The sequence below is a fragment of the Phyllobates terribilis genome, unplaced genomic scaffold, assembly GCF_046119375.1.
Source record: "Phyllobates terribilis strain yellow unplaced genomic scaffold, ASM4611937v1 Scaffold_7__3_contigs__length_470593459, whole genome shotgun sequence".
Classification (NCBI taxonomy): domain Eukaryota; kingdom Metazoa; phylum Chordata; class Amphibia; order Anura; family Dendrobatidae; genus Phyllobates; species Phyllobates terribilis.
In genome coordinates, this window is record NW_027362767.1 from 158,158,144 (window position 1) to 158,177,926 (window position 19,783).

Genomic DNA, 19,783 nt, shown 5'->3' on the forward strand with positions numbered 1-19,783 from the left:
AGAAAAGAATATCTTCCCATTTAACATTGGACATAGCTCTCAGATCTATCTAATAGTTTCTATAATACACTGCTCAAAAAAATAAAGGGAACACTGAAATAACACATCCTAGATCTGAATGAATGAAATATTCTCATTGAATACTTTGTTCTGCACAAAGCTGAATGTGCTGACAACAAAATCACACAAAAATCATCAATGGAAATCAAATTGATTAACCAATGGAGGCCTGGATTTGGAGTCACCCCCAAAATTAAAGTGGAAAAACACACTACAGGCTGATCCAACTTTGATGTAATGTCCTTAAAACAAGTCAAAATGAGTCTCAGTATTGTGTGTGGCCTCCACGTGCCTGTATGACCTCCCTACAACGCCTGGGCATGCTCCTGATGAGGCTGCGGATGGTCTCCTGTGGGATCTCCTCCCAGACCTGGACTAAAGCATCCGCCAACTCCTGGACAGTCTGTGGTACAACATGACGTTGGTGGATGGAGCGAGACATGGTGTCTCAGATGTGCTCAATCGGATTCAGGTCTGGGGAACGGGCGGCCAGTCCATAGCTTCAATGCCTTCATCTTGCAAGAACTGCTGACACACTCCAGCCACATGAGGTCTGGCATTGTCCTGCATTAGGAGGAAACCTGGGCCAACCGCACCAGCATATAGTCTCACAAGGGTCTGAGGATCTCATCTCGGTACCTAATGGCAGTCAGGCTACCTCTGGCGAGCACATGGGGGGCTCTGCGGCCCTCCAAAGAAATGCCACCCCATACCATTACTGACCCACTGCCAAACCGGTCATGCTGAAGGATGTTGCAGGCAGCAGATCGCTCTCCACGGCGTCTCCAGACTCTGTCACGTCTGTCACATGTGCTCAGTGTGAACCTGCTTTCATCTGTGAAGAGCACAGGGCGCCAGTGGCGACTTTGCCAATCCTGGTGTTCTGTGGCAAATGCCAAGCGTCCTGCACGGTGTTGGGCTGTTAGCACAATCCCCATCTGTGGATGTCGGGCCCTCATACCCCCCTCATGGAGTCGGTTTCTAACCGTTTGTGCAGACACATGCACATTTGTGGTCTGCTGGAGGTCATTTTGCAGGGCTCTAGCAGTGCTCCACCTGTTCCTCCTTGCACAAAGAAGGAGGTAACGGTCCTGTTGGCTGGGTTGTTGCCCTCCTATGGCTCCCTCCACATCTCCTTGTATCTGCTTCATGCTCTGTACACTGTGCTGACAGACACAGCTATCCTTCTTGCCACAGCTCTCACTGATGTGCCATCCTGGATGAACTGCACTACCTGAGCAACTTCTGTGGGTTGTACTGTAGACACCGCCTCATGCTACTGTACCTCTAGGGGTGAGAGCAATGGCAAAATGAAATAGTGACCAAAACAACAGCCAAAAAGGATGAGAACAGAGAAATGGTCTGAGGTCACCACCTGCAGAACCGCTCCTTTATAGGGGGTGTCTTGCTAATTGCCGATCATTTCTACTAGTTGTCTGTTCCATTTGCACAACAGCAGGAGAAATTGATTCACAATCAGTGTCGCTTCATAAGTGGACAGGTAGATTTCACAGAAGTGTTATTGACTTGGAGTTACGTTGTGTTGTTTAAGTGTTCCCTTTATTTTTTTGAGCAGTGTATATACTGTACTACAATGTAGGTGTCCATCCTATTAACTTTGACTAAGGAAGGGAAGGGTTTGGTTGGGGAGGATTAGGAAGATCCACTAGTATTGGGCGCTGCATGGCTGTAGTCACCAAGTAACTGGCCATAAAGGTCTTTCCATGAGTAGGAGACACACAATTCACTAGAATTAGGAATTGTCAAACCTCCACACATCTGATATTACTGCCCCATCAATATGCTTTTAATGCTTATAGGGAAAGTCCCTTTAAGAGCCCCTCGATCCTTTGATCATGCATTTTATCCTTTTCAGCTAAGCCAAGAATGGAGTAGGTTGAGGGCTGCCTTGCCGATGTTCCTACTGATTTCTCTTACTTAGGACATTTATATGATAGTTACCATTTAGGATCCACCAAATCACATGGCTCTTCATCAGAGGGCTCAGTATTTATCCTCCAGCCCTCAGGGATCAAGCAGATCTCCCAACATGACCATGTAATAAGGTTAAGTGGCCTAAATTAACTTAAGAGCCCTAAAACGACGAGCCATATGCCATATATATAAATCGCAGCACAATGAGACATCTGCTTCCTTTCACTACCGGATGACATTAGTACATAACAGCGGACCTGAGTCATGTTATGTGTAGTGTTATTTGATTGTAAGCTCATAGGGTGGAATGTTACGCAGTCATAAGAATCTGGGTTGCAAGATGTGCCAATTTAACTTTATCCATCCATCCATCTACCCACCCACCCATCCATCCACTCACAAACCCATCCATCAATTTTATTTAACCTATATCTGTCACCCTGTAAGTTTATTTAACAGCCCCCATGCATATTAGACTATATTCACATCTCATTTGTGACTATGCAGGTCTCATGACACATCAATGGGCCTCATGCACAAATTCTATACCAAAAAAAAATGCTTAGAGTTGGTTCTACTGCACTTTCTCATGCAGAGGAACCCAAAAAAATGTATAGGTTTTTTCTTTTTTTTTAACAATATGTCAGTGGCCGAAATATTCCTTGGTTTACTGCCAATGTAACCCTATCTGTACATTTCTATAGGCCAGGACAGTAGCAGACATTCTCTTGGGAGAAGTCAAAGATTCCTCATATACATATCCATTAAGGATATGGAGAAGGGGATGGGACCATCCATGTAATTGTCTGAGCATATGACTCAGCTCCCCCGACAATTCCGACTTCCTTTCCCAGACACATCTGCTCTCACTGTAACATATGGAAGTTGTTGGAGTCATCACAGAGCAGCATGAAGCATGGGCAAGACAGTAGCGATATTACATGTTTAAAGATACAGTACACAAAAAACAAAGACCATTTTCCCTCTAAAATTAGAAAATATTCAGTCTTGGAGTGATATCCATAATGATAGCCACTAGTGATGAGCGAGCACTAAAATGCTCGGGTGCTCGATGCTCGGGTCGAGCACATTGGAATACTCGGGTGCTCGACCCGAGCAACGAGCCCAATGTAAGTCTATGGGAAACTCGAGCATTTTTCAGGCGGCTCCCCCCGGCGGTCTGCAGAGGGACTAAAAATTTCCCAAATCGATGGGAACAGTGCTCAAATGACACAGGAACAGCATGGGGAAGACCCCTGGAGGCATTTCTGACTCCCAGGTCACTGCTGTCAACAACGTTGCCAGAGTATTACGCCACTTTTACGGACTCACAATAAAACATACAAAAATGAAACCAAAATGGATTTTCCTGGGAAATATGTTAAGGAACATCCTTTTCCGGGTAATGACTTGTATATAAGGCAAAATAAATAACCAAAATCAAAAATGCTCCTCCACAACTTGGGCTATGTTCACACGTAGCGTTTTTGATGCGTTTTTGCACTTTTGCATTGCTTTCAACCAAGACAAATGCATTCACTGGGAAATGTCATTTTAACATTTTGCAACCTTATCTGGCCATGTGGTGTGTGACACATCATCAGACACATGCATACAGTGCTGAAAAGACATGGGAACAGCATGGGGAAGACCTCTGGAAGCATCTCTGACTCCCAGGTCACTGCCTAAAAGTGTGCCCATCATAAGTGATCCTTGGCGCATGCGAAAATGCCTCCCGCCATGCACCTGTCGTTGCAGACTTGCAACAATGACCATCCATGTCCTTGTCCCAGTGCAGCGTTCAGTTGTCCCTACCCCATTCCATGGAATGCAAGCGCAAGTATGCAGCAAGCCACCCACCCACCCACAGGCTGCAATACTATACTGCCAAATTTTTGACAGCTGCTTGCACTTGAAATGTGGCCTATTAAGCTCGTGGAGGCGGAAGCTTTTCATAACCTCATGCCGGCGGCGGCCGGGTGTCCATACTTGGTCCCCAGCCGCCACTGTTTCTCCCGGTGTCGTCTCTGCCTTCCATAAGCACGGGTCCCACATCATTACCCGTGCCCTCCCCAGTGCACTTACTGGGAAGGACAGTCTAACCACAAACATGTGGACAGGTGAATGTAGCCAGGGACGGTACGGAGCCAGTCCACAGCTTTTTTTGCTCAGTTGTATTTCACCACAGCCATATTCTTTAGCTTGGTGAAAGGACTTGGGAAACCATATCTAACCAGCTGTCATTTCTCCCAGGAAGTCCTCTAAAGTTGCTTTCACTTGAAATGTGGCCTTTTAGGCTCGTGGAGGCGGAAGCTTTTCATAACCTCATGTTGGCGGCGACCGGGTGTCCATACTCGGTCCCCAGCCGCCACTATTTCTCCCGGTATCGTCTCCGCCTTCCACAAGCACGGGTCCCACAACATTATCCGTGCCCAGTGCACTTACTGGGAAGGACCGCCTAACTACAAACACGTGGACAGGTGAATGTGGCCAGGGACAATACGGAGCCAGTCCACAGCTTTTTTTGCTGAGAGTTGCATTTAGCTCGGTGAAAGGACTGGCATAGAGGGAAACCGTATCTACCCTGGGTGTCATTTTTCCCAGGAAGTCCTCTAATGCAGCTTGTTGCAGAAGCAATGGCAGCTCGTCCAACATCAACTCGCACTTGTCGGTGGTACTTTGTCTTTCTTTGCGCATTTAATTTCATGAATACAGAGTTGGACAATGGCCTGATCTGCAATGCGGTTTAAAAAATGACATGCATAAGCATGTCCGATCCACATTAAAAAAGCAGCCATAGAGTGTCCGGGAACCTTCCCCCATACTTTTCTTAGCCAGGGCTGCTTCTCGGCAGGGTTGGACGGGCCCACCAGAGAACCGGAGACTCCTCTGGTGGGCCCTGGCTTCTCCTTCAGGAGAGTTCATAGTGCCGAGGTGAGGCCATGATGCTGATAGAGGCCACCATCTGCTTAGTTTTCTTTTACTTGGAATGCAAGCGCAAGTATGCAGCCAGCCACGCACCCACCCACAGGCCGCAACACTAAACTGCCAGATTTCTGGGAAGCTGCTTGCACTTGAAATGTGGTCTTTTAATCTCGTGGAGGCGGAAGCTGTCCACAATCTTATGGCGGCGGCGACCGGGTATCCATATTCGGTCTCCAGCCGCCAGTATTTTTCCCGATATTGTCTCCGCCTTCCACAAGCACAGGTCCCACAACATTACCCGTGCCCTCCCCAGTGCACTTACTGGAAAGGACAGCCTAACCACAAACACGTGGACAGGTGAATGTGGTCAGGGACGGTACGGAGACAGTCCACAGCTTTTTTTGCTGAGTTGTATTTCACCACAGCCATATTCTTTAGCTTGGTGAAAGGACTTGGGAAGCCATACCTACCCAGCTGTCATTTCTCCCAGGAAGTCCTCTAAAGCTGCTTTCACTTGAAATGTGGCCTTTTAGGCTCGTGGAGGCGGAAGCTTTTCATAACCTCATCCGGCGGCGACCGGGTGTCCATACTCGGTCCTCAGCCGCCACTATTTCTCCTGGTATCGTCTCCGCCTTCCACAAGCATGGGTCCCACAACATTACCTGTGCCCTTCCCAGTGCACTTACTGGGAAGGACCGCCTAACCACAAACACGTGGACACATGAATGTGGCCACGGACAGTACGGAGCCAGTCAACAGCTTTTTTTGCTGAGAGTTGTATTTAGCTCGGTGAAAGGACTGGTATAGAGGGAAACCGTATCTACTCCGGCTGTCATTTCTCCGTCACCAGGTTCCGCCCATTGTCACACACGACCATGCCTGGCTGTATGTTCAGCAGTGAGAGCCACAGATCAGGCTGCTGTGTTACAGCTTTCAACAACTCTGCAGCGCTGGGCGGTTTGTCAATTAAGCATGTTATCTTCAGCACAGCCTGTTGCCGCTTGGCCAAGGCAGTGCTGCAGTGCTGTCAGCTTGTGACTGATGTGGTCATTTCGGAGATGGAGGAGGAGGTGCAGGAGCTGAACAATGTGATTACATTGAGGTTAAATTGGTGACGCTGTTTTTTATACTAAAGAAAGATCCTATTGTTTTGTTTTTTTTACGCTATTTTTTTAAGACAAATGCATTCACCGGGAAATGTCATTTTAACATTTTACAACCTTATCTGGCAATGTGGTGTGTGACACATCATCAGACACATCCTGTTTTATTTATGATTGAGGGACTCTGAAAGTCATAAAGCCTATTTTTATAGGGCCATCAGACGGCCCTTACTATTCTTAAAAGGCCAGCAGTCGGCCCTCGCTATTGTTAGAGAGCCATCAGCCGGCTATGCTTTATTGTTCCCATTATTAACAAGTGGGTCTCCTATACTGTTATTGCGTATCCAGTGACTGCAAGGGCTGACAAAAATTTGGACGCAACCCAATACCCCTTTGAAGAGACATAGAGGAGGGTCTCAGTAAAAAAAATGTTCCCATTATAAAGGAGCAGGTCTCCTATAGTGGTAATGCCCATGCTGTGACTGCAAGGGCTGCCAAAATTTGGGAAAAACCCCACTAAGAATTTAAAGACACATAGAGCAGGGCCACACTAACGACAAATTCCATTTAGAAAGGAGAGAGTCTGCTATACAGTTATAGGTAATGTAGAAAAAATATTTCAGCTCACCTGGGTCAGCCTGCTCGGTCCACTTTCTCATGAGGCACGGTGCTCGGATTGTAAAGATCCCCATCTGGGAGACATTAGGCAGTGATGAAGAGGTAGTTATCCAGCAACTCGTGAAAGTGACTTAAAAAATAGCCTTTATTTTTAAAAAATTAAAACCATGAAACCATGGTGCAAATAAAAGCGTACAGAGGCTTACGCGTTTCGGATACGTAGATCCTTATTCATAGCAATAATAAGGATCTACGTATCCGAAACGCGTAAGCCTCGGTACGCTTTTATTTGCACCATGGTCACATGGTTTTAATTTTTTAAAAATAAAGGCTATTTTTTAAGTCACTTTCACGAGTTGCTGGATAACTACCTCTTCATCACTATACAGTTATAGGGTATGCAGTAAGTCCAACTGCTGACCAATTTTAGGAAAAACCACACTAAGAATTTAAAGACACATAGAGCAGGGCCACAGTAATGACAAATTCCATTTAGAAAGGAGAGAGTCTGCTATACAGTTATAGGGTATGCAGTGAGTCCAACTGCTGACCAATTTTAGGAAAAACCCCACTAAGAATTTAAAGGCACACAGAGCAGGATCACAGTAACAAGTACGACATGTTCCCATTAGAAAGGAGAGGGTCTGCTATACAGTTATAGGGTATGCAGTGAGTCCAACAGCTGACCAAATTTAGGAAAAACCCTAGTAAGAAATTAAAGACACATAGCGCAGGGCCACAGTAATGAGGTACGACATGTTCCCATTAGAAAGGAGAGAGTCTGCTATACAGTTATAGGGTATGCAGTGAATCCAACGGCTGACCAATTTTAGGAAAAACCCCAGTAAGAAATGAAAGACACATAGAGCAGGGCCACAGCAACGACAAATTCCCATTAGAAAGGAGAGAGTCTGCTATACATTTATAGGGTATGCAGTGAGTCCAACGGCTGACCAAATTTAGGAAAAACCCCACTAAGAATTTAAAGACACATAGAGCAGGGCCACAGTAACAAGGTACGACATGTTCCCATTAGAAAGGAGAGAGTCTGCTATACAGTTGTAGGGTATGCAGTGAGTCCAACGGCTGACGAATTTTAGTAAAAACCCCACTAAGAATTTAAGGACACGTAGAGCAGGGCCACAGTTATAAGGTACGACATGTTCCCATTAGAAAGGAGAGGGTCTGCTATATAGTTATAGGGTATGCAGTGAGTCCAACGGCTGACCAAATTTAGGAAAAACCCCACTAACAATTTAAAGAGACATAGAGCAGGGACACAGTAACGACAAATTCCCATTAGAAAGGAGAGAGTCTCCCATAGTGTTGGCCTATGCAGTGAATGCAAGGGCAGCCAAAAATTTGGAGGCACTTCAATGCCCCTTGGAAGAGACGTGGAGGAGGGCCTCATAAAAAAATGTTCCCATTAGAAAGGAGCGGGCCTCATATACTTGTAATGCCCATGCACTAAGTGTATGGGCTGACAAACATTTACCCCTGGGGGGTATACATGAACATACTGTTTAAAAAAAATTTTTTACGGGCATCATAAACACCCTTTAAAAAAATGATGTGGGTGTTGCATCACGGACCACGGTCACCCTGGTGATATGGTGGTGGACGATGAGGAGAAGGAGGAGGACAAGAGCAAATAGCCAAAATCAGGAAGCGTATACCCATGTGTGGGTGTGAAAAGGTGCATGGGAATACACCTCCCAAGAAAAGACACTGGATTTGAGTTTATGTTACGCTGCTATCATTCGGTGGTGTTGAGAAGTCTGACCCAATCCAGCCCTTGTTCATTTTTATAAGAGTCAGCCTGTCAGCATTTTCAGTTGACAGGCGGATGCACTTATCAGTTATAATTCCACCAGCGGCACTAAAAACCCGCTCTGATAAAATGCTGGCGGCAGGGCAGGCCAGGACCTCCAAGGCATAGAGAGCCAGTTCATTCCATGTATCCAGCTTGGATACCCAATAATTATAAGGCACAGCGGAATCACGGAGGACCTTGGTACGGTCGGCAAGGTACTTCCTCAGCATCTTCCCAAACTTTGTACTTCTTGTGAGAGTACCCCGCGCCTCAGGGCCTGTGCGATGAGAGGGGCTGAGAAAACTCTCCCAGAACTTTGACAGTGTTCCCCTGCCTCTGCTGGATTGAAGTTGTGTCTCTCTCGCCTGTACTCCTTGGTTGTCCAACGAAGTGTGCCCTCTGGCGCTAGCGCTTTCAGATGGGAATTTTTTTAATAGTTCCACAACAAGGGCCTTCTGGTACAGCCCCATTTTTGTAGACCTGTCCGCTCCAGGAATAAGAGATATAAAATTCTCCTTGTAGTGTGGGTCTAGAAGTGTCACCAACCAGTAATGACTGTCACCCAAAATTTTGAAAACACGAGGGTCATGGGAAAGACAGCGTAACATAAACTCAGCCATGCATGTCAGACTACTAACAGGCAAGACTTCCGTGTCCTCACCAAGAGGATGACTGACCATGCTCTCCTCCTCCTCCTCTCTGTCCTCTGGCCATCCACGCTGAACAGACGGTATGACAGCTGTGCCGGTAGTACCGTCTATAGTGCATGAAACTAGCTCCTGTCCTTCCTCCTCCTCCTCATTGCCACCCAATCTACGTTGGGATGAGATGAGGCTTGGCTGTGTGTAATCACCCTGTATGGTTCCTTGCTCTATCTCATCATGCTCTGCCTGCAATGCATCCTCTTTGATTGTGAGCAGAGAGCGTTTCAGAAGACAGAGAAGCGGGATGGTGACGCTAATTATGGCGTCATCGCCGCTCACCATCTTGGTGGAGTCCTCAAAGTTTTGGAGGATGGTACATATGTCTGACATCCATGTCCACTCCTGAGGTCTTATGTGTGGAGTCTGAACTGAATAGCGACGGCCTTGTTGATGCTGGTACTCAACAACTGCCCTCTTCTGCTCACAAATCCTTCCCAACATCTGAAGTAGAGTTCCAACGCATGGGGACATCACACACCAGTCTGTGAGCCGGAAGCTACAAACGCTGCTGAAACACGGCAAGGGCGGCGGAAGCTGTAACTGACTCTCTAAAATGGGCACACAAGCGGCGTACTTTAACAAGCAGATCCGGCAGCTCCGGGTAGGATTTGAGAAACCGCTGAACCACGAGGTTAAGCACATGGGCCAGGCATGGTACGTGTGTGAGCTCGCCTCGCCTCAGAGCCGCCACCAGGTTCCGGCCATTGTCACACACAACCATGCCTGGCTTTAGGTTCAGCGGTGTGAGCCACAGATCTGCCTGCTCTTTCAGAGCTGTCCACAACTCTTCAGCATTGTGCGGATTGTCACCTAAGCATATTAGCTTCAGCACAGCCTGTTGCCGCTTAGCCGAGGCAGTGCTGCAGTGCTTCCAGCTTGTGACTGATGTGGTCATTTCGGAGATGGAGGCTGAAGAGGAGGAGGAGGCTGAGGAGGATGAGGTGCAGGAGCTGTAGGCCGCGGGGGCAACCCTGATTGACCTAGGGCCCGCAATCCTTGGCGTCGGGAGGACGTGTTCCGTCCCAAGGTCCGACTCGGTCCCGGCTTCCACTATGTTAACACAGTGTGCCGTCAGCGCAATGTACCGTCCCTGCCCACAAGCACTTGTCCACGTGTCCATGGTTAGGTAAACTTTCCCGGTAACTGCGTTGTTGAGGGCACGGCTAATGTTTTGGGACACGTGCTTGTGTAATGCGGGGACGGCACACCGGGAGAAATAGTGGCGGCTGGGGACCGAGTACCGAGGGACGGCCGCCGCCATCAGATTGCGGAATGCTTCCGTCTCCACGAGCCTAAAAGGCAACATTTCGAGCGCAAGCAGTCGTGAAATGTGAGAATTTAGTAGTGTGGCCTGTGGGGCGTTGGCTGCATATTTGCGCTTGCGTTCCAAGGACTGGGGTATGGACAGCTGGGACAAGGACATGGATGTGCTTCCTGATGCTGCTATTTGAGAGTGTGCAACGACAGGTGCAGGGCAGAAGGCATCTTTGCATGCACCATGGACAAGGGATTGGCTTGCATGCACAACAGCGGAAGAAGCAATGGTGCCACCTGCAGACACTGTTCCTGGACCCTGGGGTTCGGACCACAAAGTCGGGTGCTTTGCTGCCATGTGCCTGATCATGCTGGTGGTGGTCAGGCTGGTCGTTTTGCCACCCCTGCTGATGCTGGCCTGGCTGGTGGTGCAAATGACCTTTTTGGGGCTATCGTCAGAGTCTTTAAAAAACAACCAGACTCGGGAAGACCTAACAATTGTACTGGCAACTTCCTTCGTGTTGGTGTTACGGGGAACGGTTGCCTGCCTTCTGTCAGCGGCCACCACACTGCTTCTTCCTGCCTGTTGGGGTGCTCTGCCTCCCTCCCCGTGTGCTAGTGTCATCGCTCTGCATGTCCTCCTGCCATGTTGGGTCAGTTACTATATCATCCGCCACCTCGTCTTCCACTTCTGCACCCTGGTCCTCCTCCTGACTTTCTGGCAATTGGGTCTCATCATCGTCCACCTCTTGTGACACTTTCCCACCATCGCCTTCGTGTGACCGTGGCTGCTCAAATATTTGGGCATCATTACACGCGTTCTCCTCTTGACTCGCTTGAAGCTGGCCGGGCGAGAGGCCCGAATCTAAAAATGGAAAAGTGAACAGCTCTTCTGAGTGTCCAAGTGTGGGATAAGTTGTCTCCAGGCACTCGGCATGGTGGGAGGAAGGAGGATCAGGGTGAGGAATATGCAGTCCAGACTCACGGCTACTGAGACTTGACCGTGTGGAAGACAGGGTGGTGGTGGTGGTGGCTAAGTGACTGGAAGCATTATCAGCTATCCAACCAACAACCTTTTGACACTGCTCTGGGTTCAATAGTGGTGTGCTGTGGTCCCCTAGGAATTGGGACAGGAAGGTCAGGCGAGAAGATGTGGGTGTTTGTTGTGGCACAATTTAAGCTTGCCCATGGCCTTATCCTCGGCCTCTGCATGCACCATCACCATCACGTCAAGTTCCCCGTCCCTTGCCACGTACCTTGCCCCTTTTTAAATGGAGGACAGTATCTTCTACGCTCACTACAACTGACTGAGTTTGGAGCGAACTTATATGTGATCCGTGTGACGGAGAAAACAGAGTTTTAAATACCTGGCCTGTAGGTAAGTAGTTTGAACAGCAAACTGCTGTGAATTGCTTCACTGACACACTAAAGGAAATTGTTAATGGATGCCAGAAATGGCAGTATTTTCTGACAATGTATATGTGATCCGTGTGACGGAGAAAACAGAGTTTTAAGTACCTGGCCTGTAGGTAAGTAGTTTGAACAGCAAACTGCTGTGTATTGCTTCACTGACACACTAAAGGAAATTTTTAATGGAGGCCAGAAATGGCAGTATTTTCTGACAACATATATGTGATCCGTGTGATGGAGAAAACATAGTTTTAAATAGCTGGTTTTCTAGCGCTCTAATATGGAAAGGACCTGGCTGTATTCTGCAGTGCCAACAAGCAAATGGCGCAGAAAAACGGTGTTCTCTGGATTGCTTTATAAGCAAATAATGAGGATTAAGATCCAAAAAAAAGTATTCCTGGCCCCTGAGACCTGGGCCTTTGTACAGAAATATCTAACAGCAGCAGAAGGCAGAATTGGAATGGAGCCTCTTGTGCTATATGCACTGCAGTCTGCTATATACCCTGCCAGCCTATATACACTGCCTGCCTGATATCTCTGCAGATGGATTACTTAGTCCTCAAAAGGACTGTTTGTTAAGATAGATATGTGTAATGTACGTTTTTTCTCCCTACACTACCTATTACACAAGCAAATCTCTCCCTGACGCAGCAGCACCTCTCCCTACACTGTCTGATTCCGGAGTAACTTGACGAGCATGGCGGCGCCAGGTCTGATATAGACCTGATGACGATGTGCGGCCAGCCAATCACTGTAATGCCACAACCAACATGGCTACGGCATTACAGTGAGTGGCAGGCAATCCCTGCTCTAAAGAGTGCCAAACATGCAGGGAGGGGACCCGAGCTCCTGCCGAACAACCCCGGAAATACTCGGCGATCGCCGAGCATCTTGAGCAGTGAGATGCTCGGGCGTGCACCGAGCAGTAGCGAGCATGCTCGCTCATCACTAATAGCCACCACATTAGTTGGGACCATACTTGCCAAATCTGCTGGAAAGTCCCAGTAGCTTGCATAAAGTGGAGACCTCCTGGACTTTCATGTTTATTGAAAAATCCCTGAAGTACCAGTGAAGACTTCCGAGACCTCCAGGAAGGCAGTTTTCTGAAACTCCATCATCCGATCGAGATCTGTTAGCTACCTCATATGTTGGGTAGCTACCACATTAGTTAGCACCATAATTGCCAACTTTGCTGGAAAGTGCCACAGGCTCACAGAAAAAGAGGAGAGCTCCCAGATTCCCAAAGGAGTTTGAAAATCTTCCACATCCCAGGAAAGATTTACGAAACCTAGAAAGGCAAAGCTTTCGGAAGCTTTCTGGGGTTTGATGCTAAAGTGCTATATCATCCATTTGATTAGTAGGGTCATGGTCTTAAAAAGGAAGTTGGCCACATGGAATGTATTTTCGGTGACATGATCCAACAAAGACATTCCTAAAAATTTGGGTTGTCACCAAAGTTTCTCCAAAGCAGGTAGTCTGTAAAATTATGACCAAAGTTCTTACACCATATGAGATTTTGGTCCGTACTTTAATCCGCATTATGGATGCTGTTGGCAAAAGTCCAAACTCCTAGCCTATTCACCCTCTGAGCTCTTCAGGTGTTGCTACATCAAGGCTGAACTGGTGGGTACAATGTTATCATAATGGCATAGTTGGCAACATTCCTGGAATGTCTAGGAGGGCCTAGAAAAATATGGGACCTCTGATATCTCTGGGACTTCCAGAGGAGTTGAAAAATCTCCCAGGTGCTACCGAAGACTCCCAAAACGTTCAGGACAGCTAAGCACTGGAATGTTTCTTGTGCCTGATGCTGGGGCATTCCATCATCAGATGGGAACGTGGATTCAAAATGCACATTCAGAGGTTGTGGAAGAGGTCTAGTGGGGGAAAGGGAACTTGGCCATGGTGAACACATTTTCAGTGGCATACCTTAAAGACTTTCATCCCAAATCTGGACAACTCCTCTAATCCCTCTCCTCCGACAAGAGCATCCCTAAAAGGTTGTCACCCAAGTTTCCCTGAAGAGAGTATTTTGTAAAAGTATTAGAAAATATCTTACAACTCTTGAAGGTTTGGTCCTGACTTTAGTCCTATTTTGGGACCATGATAGTGAAGGACCAAGCTCTTTTCCAGATATTCTCAATATTGGATCTTGCTATGCCTCATATCAAAGCTGAACTAGTGGGCCCAGCATTAGCCATATCATCATGCCAGCTCTAATGGAACATCTAGAAAAATTGAAGACTGAATTAGAGCTTAAAAATCTTACTTGGGGGTGCCAAAGCTTTATGAAGCCTCTGGGAATCCAGAAGTTCTGGAAAGATTCTTGCTCATGATTCCAGAATGCTCTGTAATTTAAGTGGAAGCTTGTGGTTTAATTAAAACTTCAGGAATCACAAAATAGGGCTTAGTGGTCAAGAGAAAAGGGAGCAAATGTACCTTTTAAATGGCTAACGGTAAAAATCAGCAAGTACAGTATGCAGGAAGGCAACGTAAACAGCCAATGGAGTTACAGAGTAAAGGAGCTTAAGGAGTTACAGAGAGAAACAGCCCAAGGAGCTATAGAGGGAAGGAGCCCAAGGAGTTAGAGAGGGAATGAGCCAAAGCAGTCAGAGAGGGAATGAGCCCAATGAGTTACCGTTACAGATGGAATGAGCCCAGTTACAAAGGAAAGGAGCCCGATGAGTTACAAAGGGAAGGAGCCTGATGAGTTACAGAGGGAATGCGCATATTAGGCAACACATTTTACTCATAGGCAGTTTAGCAATCAGTGTGGCATAAACAATTGGGTCCTTCGGTAGTGAGCTATCAGGGAATCTTTATGATTTGAGATTCAGATCCTCAATCCTCAAAACATCCATTCATTAAGGAGTGGAGTTAGAACTTAACTTTCCTTTACAGCATTTTTTCCTAGAAAGCATGTGCTGGGATCTTGGATACATAACTGAGCTAAGTGCCGCCATGTGTTCCATGACTTTGCAGTATCGGATGCCACAGCTGTAGAAGATTATAGAATTGTGTTTGGACATTAAGCTGTAACCAAAGCTGTTACAATCCTTGGTTTACATAAATGATAAAAAAAAACAATTTAAAGGAATTTTCCAAAATATATAAATAAAGTTGATTTTGAAAAAAGTGCAGTATTAAGGTAAAATGTATGTACATGTTTCTTATCTGTGCTGGCAATTGTGGTCTAACAACTGATTTGGCATCAGAACTCAAATACTATAGGACATTTATCAAGTTGTCTATCGCAACCATTCACAGTACAGTTTTCATTGTGCAAAAATGAAAGCTGAGCTGTGATTGGTTGATATGGGCGACAAAGACATTTTATTTGAGACAGTTTCAAATATCTGCCCTACTGTGGGTTAAAAATGGCAGGCACATAAAGAACTGTCTTCAATAAACTTTATTTATACAGCTCTGGAAAACACATTTAGGGTATGTGTCCATGATCCGTACGAGCAGCGTTTTGGACGCAGCTCACCTGCTCTGCGTCCAAAACGCTGCGTTGTACAGTAGAAGCACAGTGGATGGGATTTATAGAAATCCCATGCCCACTGTGCTTCTATTTGACGCTGCGTAAACTCACCTGCGGCACGGCTTTATGAGCCGCAGCATGTCAATTTCTGTTGTGGTCTCCGCAACAGAAATTTCCATAATAGAATGTATAGGGTGCGGTAACCCTGCATGTGTTCAATGAACACATGTGGATTTACCTGCATGATCGGATGCAGAGCTTTGGATGCAGCAAAATTATGCTATGCAAAGCGCTGCTATAGCCTGATTGTGGGCAAATAGCCTTAAAAGTGGTTTTCCACCCAACCATAAAAAATCAGCTGTGTGTAGAGAACATTATCTCCTATTTCTAAGTAGTTTCCATCAGTAGCATACAGGGGCTGCTGCCCTGGGCACAAAATTCTTACGGGTGCAAGATTAAAAAAAAAAAAGTACTACTGGGCAATTAAAAGGGTTGTCCACTTTCAACAATTTAAACAAAAAAAAAATCAGGTTTAAAATAATAAAAAACTACTTTTTTTTATATTTTCTTTTGACATTTTTGCTCCTCTAAGAAGAGTCATTGCTAGAGCCAAAGATCTGGAGAAATGCACATGCCCCAGACTTCGGGCTGGGTGCCCCAGATCTCTGGTGAACTGTGTTGGTATCAAAATTACACTGATACAGAATAATCTTGTGGTAGAACAGAGAGACCGTGGCTCACCGCTCCATCAGACTCAATCTGTAGGCCTACAAAACCTCAGTGTCTTGTGTGAGGCAGTGACTGGGTTCGTATACGAGGGACGTTATATATCCCCCAGAATGTGTACAGAGACCTATTAAATCCATTGGAGTGCATTGCAGTCACAGACACAGCTGCGGCTGCAATGCAGGAATGAAGGTGAGCAATGACCTGGTCAGGATATCTGGCTAAGACAGATTAAGTAAAACCCAGCAGGGCCTTCATTTCTTGGAGGAGGCTATAGGAAGGCAGTGGGGCGGCCTCCTCCCTCCAACCTGGGTCTTCCAGTGGCTCTTGCCACAGGTCCTTTAAAAACCCTGCATTAAGGATTAGTGTTGTTCAGTGTTGGAACCTGCTAGGAGGATAGCAGGAAAGCTTGGCGGGCCTGTGAGTAGCTGAACCCTCGCCAGGGAAGGCTCTGCACCTGTCAGGCTCTGAGCGGCCCGGCGCGGTCGTTGCCCACGGCAACCGTTGTTATGGACTTGTGTTAACCTGGCTGCGAACCGGAGGACTTTATGTTTACCTGTAAGTTTTGCTGAATAAAAGCTGATTATGTTGGACTTGCTTGGGTCACTGCCTCAGTTACTGCATGGTGTGAACACCGCCGCCTTACACCTGGTATAGAGAGCACAACACTAGCCTTGTCCTGGGTGCTAGCTATCAACCACCAGGACCACCTTATTTTAAAGATTTCTTTAATAAGGTCACTAAACTGAGTCCCTTAGGTAAACTCTAGACCGCTAGTTTGTTACCTGAGACTAGGTTCATACTTACATTTTTGGGTGGAGATTGTCTGCCGGTTTTCTTTTACAAGTTTTAAACAAACAAAATGCAGATTTGGGATCTATTGGAATAATATAATCAAATGGTGAAAGTTGATCATAGAGATATTTAAAGAGAAACCTGCATATTGCCCAGAGGTGTGCCAACCTCATATTCATTGGCACCTCATATTTATATATGATAACAACACACAATCATGTAAACACCAAGAGACAGTACAGAAACCATTGAGCCAAAAGTGACAGCAAACTTTAGTGCATTATAAAGTTTATAAAAAAAAAAGTCACATCTTTCCAGATTGCAGCATAGTTGCTAATAGTCCCAAATTTGCCAGGACTGTTAAATTAAGGCATGTCCTAGGCCAAAGAGGGGTGGGATGTATGTAAGCTCAGCCCAATTCACTTCAATGGAGCCGAGATGCAAAACCAGGCATAATCTATGGATCTGCGTGGTTTTAGAAGTCAGAAGTCATGTTTTTGGCCAATTATGGCATATCTAATGTAGTTTAGATAGATGGATGGATGGATAGGGGTTCCAGCTCTCGGTCATACACCTATCTGAAGAACAGGGCCCCATCATGGTAGGACCCTCTCCATTTTCTTCAGGATTCCTGAAAATTGCTGAGGACACAGCAATTTTTTGGAACTCCTATAGAAGTAAATGGAGAGAGACGCACAGCAGCATGAGACCGGCTCCTGTCCGGACATAGGTGACCAAGATTGGGATACCACAACAGGATAACCCAACATTATGTCAAATCCACTTTAAGCGGTTGGGTAACTAAGCAGTGCTGATGGTTCCTGTGGCCCATGTCCATAGTATGATGCCTGCCTGGTGGTGAACTCCTGACTGAAGCTTTTACCTCCGTTGACTACTTTGGACATGATCATTGGTTGATGTCATAACCCAGGGGCCAGGATACTGTAATTTTGGCCATTATTGGTTATACTGCATTGATCTGACTCCAGATCTTTAGAACTTTCTATAGGGAGAAGATTGCGCTTACTCCCTGCTGTATGTGAAATGCATTTCCCCTTATGAGTTCAATGTATGAGGGATTCAGTAAGTATAAGCAGATATGTTTCTTCATGGGAAGTGGGACTGAAATATTTAACATAGCTTAGATACATAGATCTATATATAGATCGTCATTAAGGTCCTGCCAGAGATTACTCGAGAGTTGTCAGTCAAGTCCAATACCAGACGCTGCCAAGCAAACTATCAACTTCCTGACCCAATTGGCTTCTTATCACTCTACTAATGACCCTTGTAAGGGCCTTTTACGTGGGGCGATGATTGCCGGAATAAGAGCTCATATGAGTGTTTTTTTTCCGATCGTGAACCATGTAAAAGGCCCAGTGATGAATTACGATGGAACTACTTGGCCACTGGATGGTGGTATTATTTGGACTTTGTATGGAGAAAGATGACATTCATCATCTCAGGTCTGAAGAATTGATGCCTGGAAGCTGATGAAGCCTACCTGTCCATGACTGCTAGACGTAGGATACATTGTTTTTTTTTCTTTATTAGATCCACCAAATTACAATTTCACCATCTTCCCCCAAATTAGCCCAACCATTATCAATAGCCAACCTATGTGAACTAAAGCCATCAAATTGACCAAGCATAAACAATGATCCCTGCCCCTATGATTGCTACTATATGTCACATATTTTCAACTCTAAGAACATTTAAAGACATTTAATACATGCTTTTGTCTTATTATTTAAATTGACTGTAAATTGGGATTAGTGACTACATGTACATGTTAGGGATTGGATACACACCTGTAGTCCACCTTCTTCGACTTGTTGTTCCATCCACTGCTTGGTCAGAAGTCCTTCCAGCATCTCCTTCCGGTTCTTAAGACTCTCCAAGTCTCCGTCTAGATTCTGCAGTTGCAGTTGACTCTGTTTGTTCTCATCCACCACCTTCTTCAAGTTCTCTTTGGCCTGGGTCAAATTTGCCTCCAGAGTTGACACTTTGTTCTTGTACTCCTCAACGGCTCCCTGCCATATCTGTGAAAGCTGATTTGCATAGTCTTCCACATTGACTGGTTTGAAGTTTACGGGAGCAATTTTGAAGTTCTCCAGTCTTTGAGAGTAACTGGAAATCTCCTTTTCCATCAGAGCCTTTTCTTCTTCATGTGCATTGAAGATGTCATCCATCTCTTGCTCCAGTTGAAAAAGTCTTTCTTTTAACCATATTTGGGCTCTTTTCTCCTCTTCCAGCTGTCTCTTGCTCTCAGACAGTTCTTTCTTTACATCTTCTTGGGCTTGCTTCTCTTGGAGGCACAGTTCCTTCACATATTCTATCTCCTGATAGATGAAATCTCTGTCTGTTTCCACCTGGACCATCTCCCGGTGTCCATCATCTAAGGCGTTCCTCAATGTCATAATTTCATCATGGTACTTTCTTATATAGGACTTATCAGACCTGGTGCTCTTGAGATGATGGATCTCCGCCCTGAGGAGATGGTTCTCTTCTTCTAGGGCTTTGACACGGGAGAGATAAGCTTCAAGACGTTTGTTGAGGCTCCACATTTCTGCAGACTCTTCACCAACGGATATGGATGTCGGATAAGTTTCCATTCTGCTTATCGATATACTCTAAGTCTTCTTCAAGGATACTTCTCTACCAGCCTGTGGGAGTGTGATGCTGAATACCCAGCGAGTGAGAGAATGGCTCTGGAGGAGCAGACCCAAAGCTATTCATACATGCATCTGGCTGGGGAGGGGAGTGTCCCATTATAAGGCTGTGATTAACCCTTCAGAGGAAGTCCTGCTCTATCCCATGACACTGTCACATACATAAACACTTCCGACTAACATATACATTCTCCCAAATACCTTAGAAAGCTATTTCCTCCCATGTGAACACAAGTCGTCAAATTTTCATGACGCTTCCTATCCTAATTATCTAGTGAGTTATC

General features: G+C 46.0%; 1 protein-coding gene across 2 annotated transcripts in view; it reads right to left on the reverse strand.

Moving 5' to 3' along the window:
* NES (nestin) overlaps nt 1-19,579 on the reverse strand; it is a 41,845-nt gene extending 22,266 nt beyond the window's left edge. Inside the window, exon 1 of one of the 2 annotated variants that reach the window (XM_073639504.1) lies at nt 18,639-19,579. In XM_073639504.1, coding sequence (XP_073495605.1) covers nt 18,639-19,442 — 804 coding nt within the window. In that variant the 5' untranslated portion in view covers nt 19,443-19,579. The remainder of the gene's footprint in view (nt 1-18,638) is intronic. The other variant, XM_073639503.1, reaches the window with a different exon arrangement.
* Nucleotides 19,580-19,783: the final 204 nt, after the last annotated feature.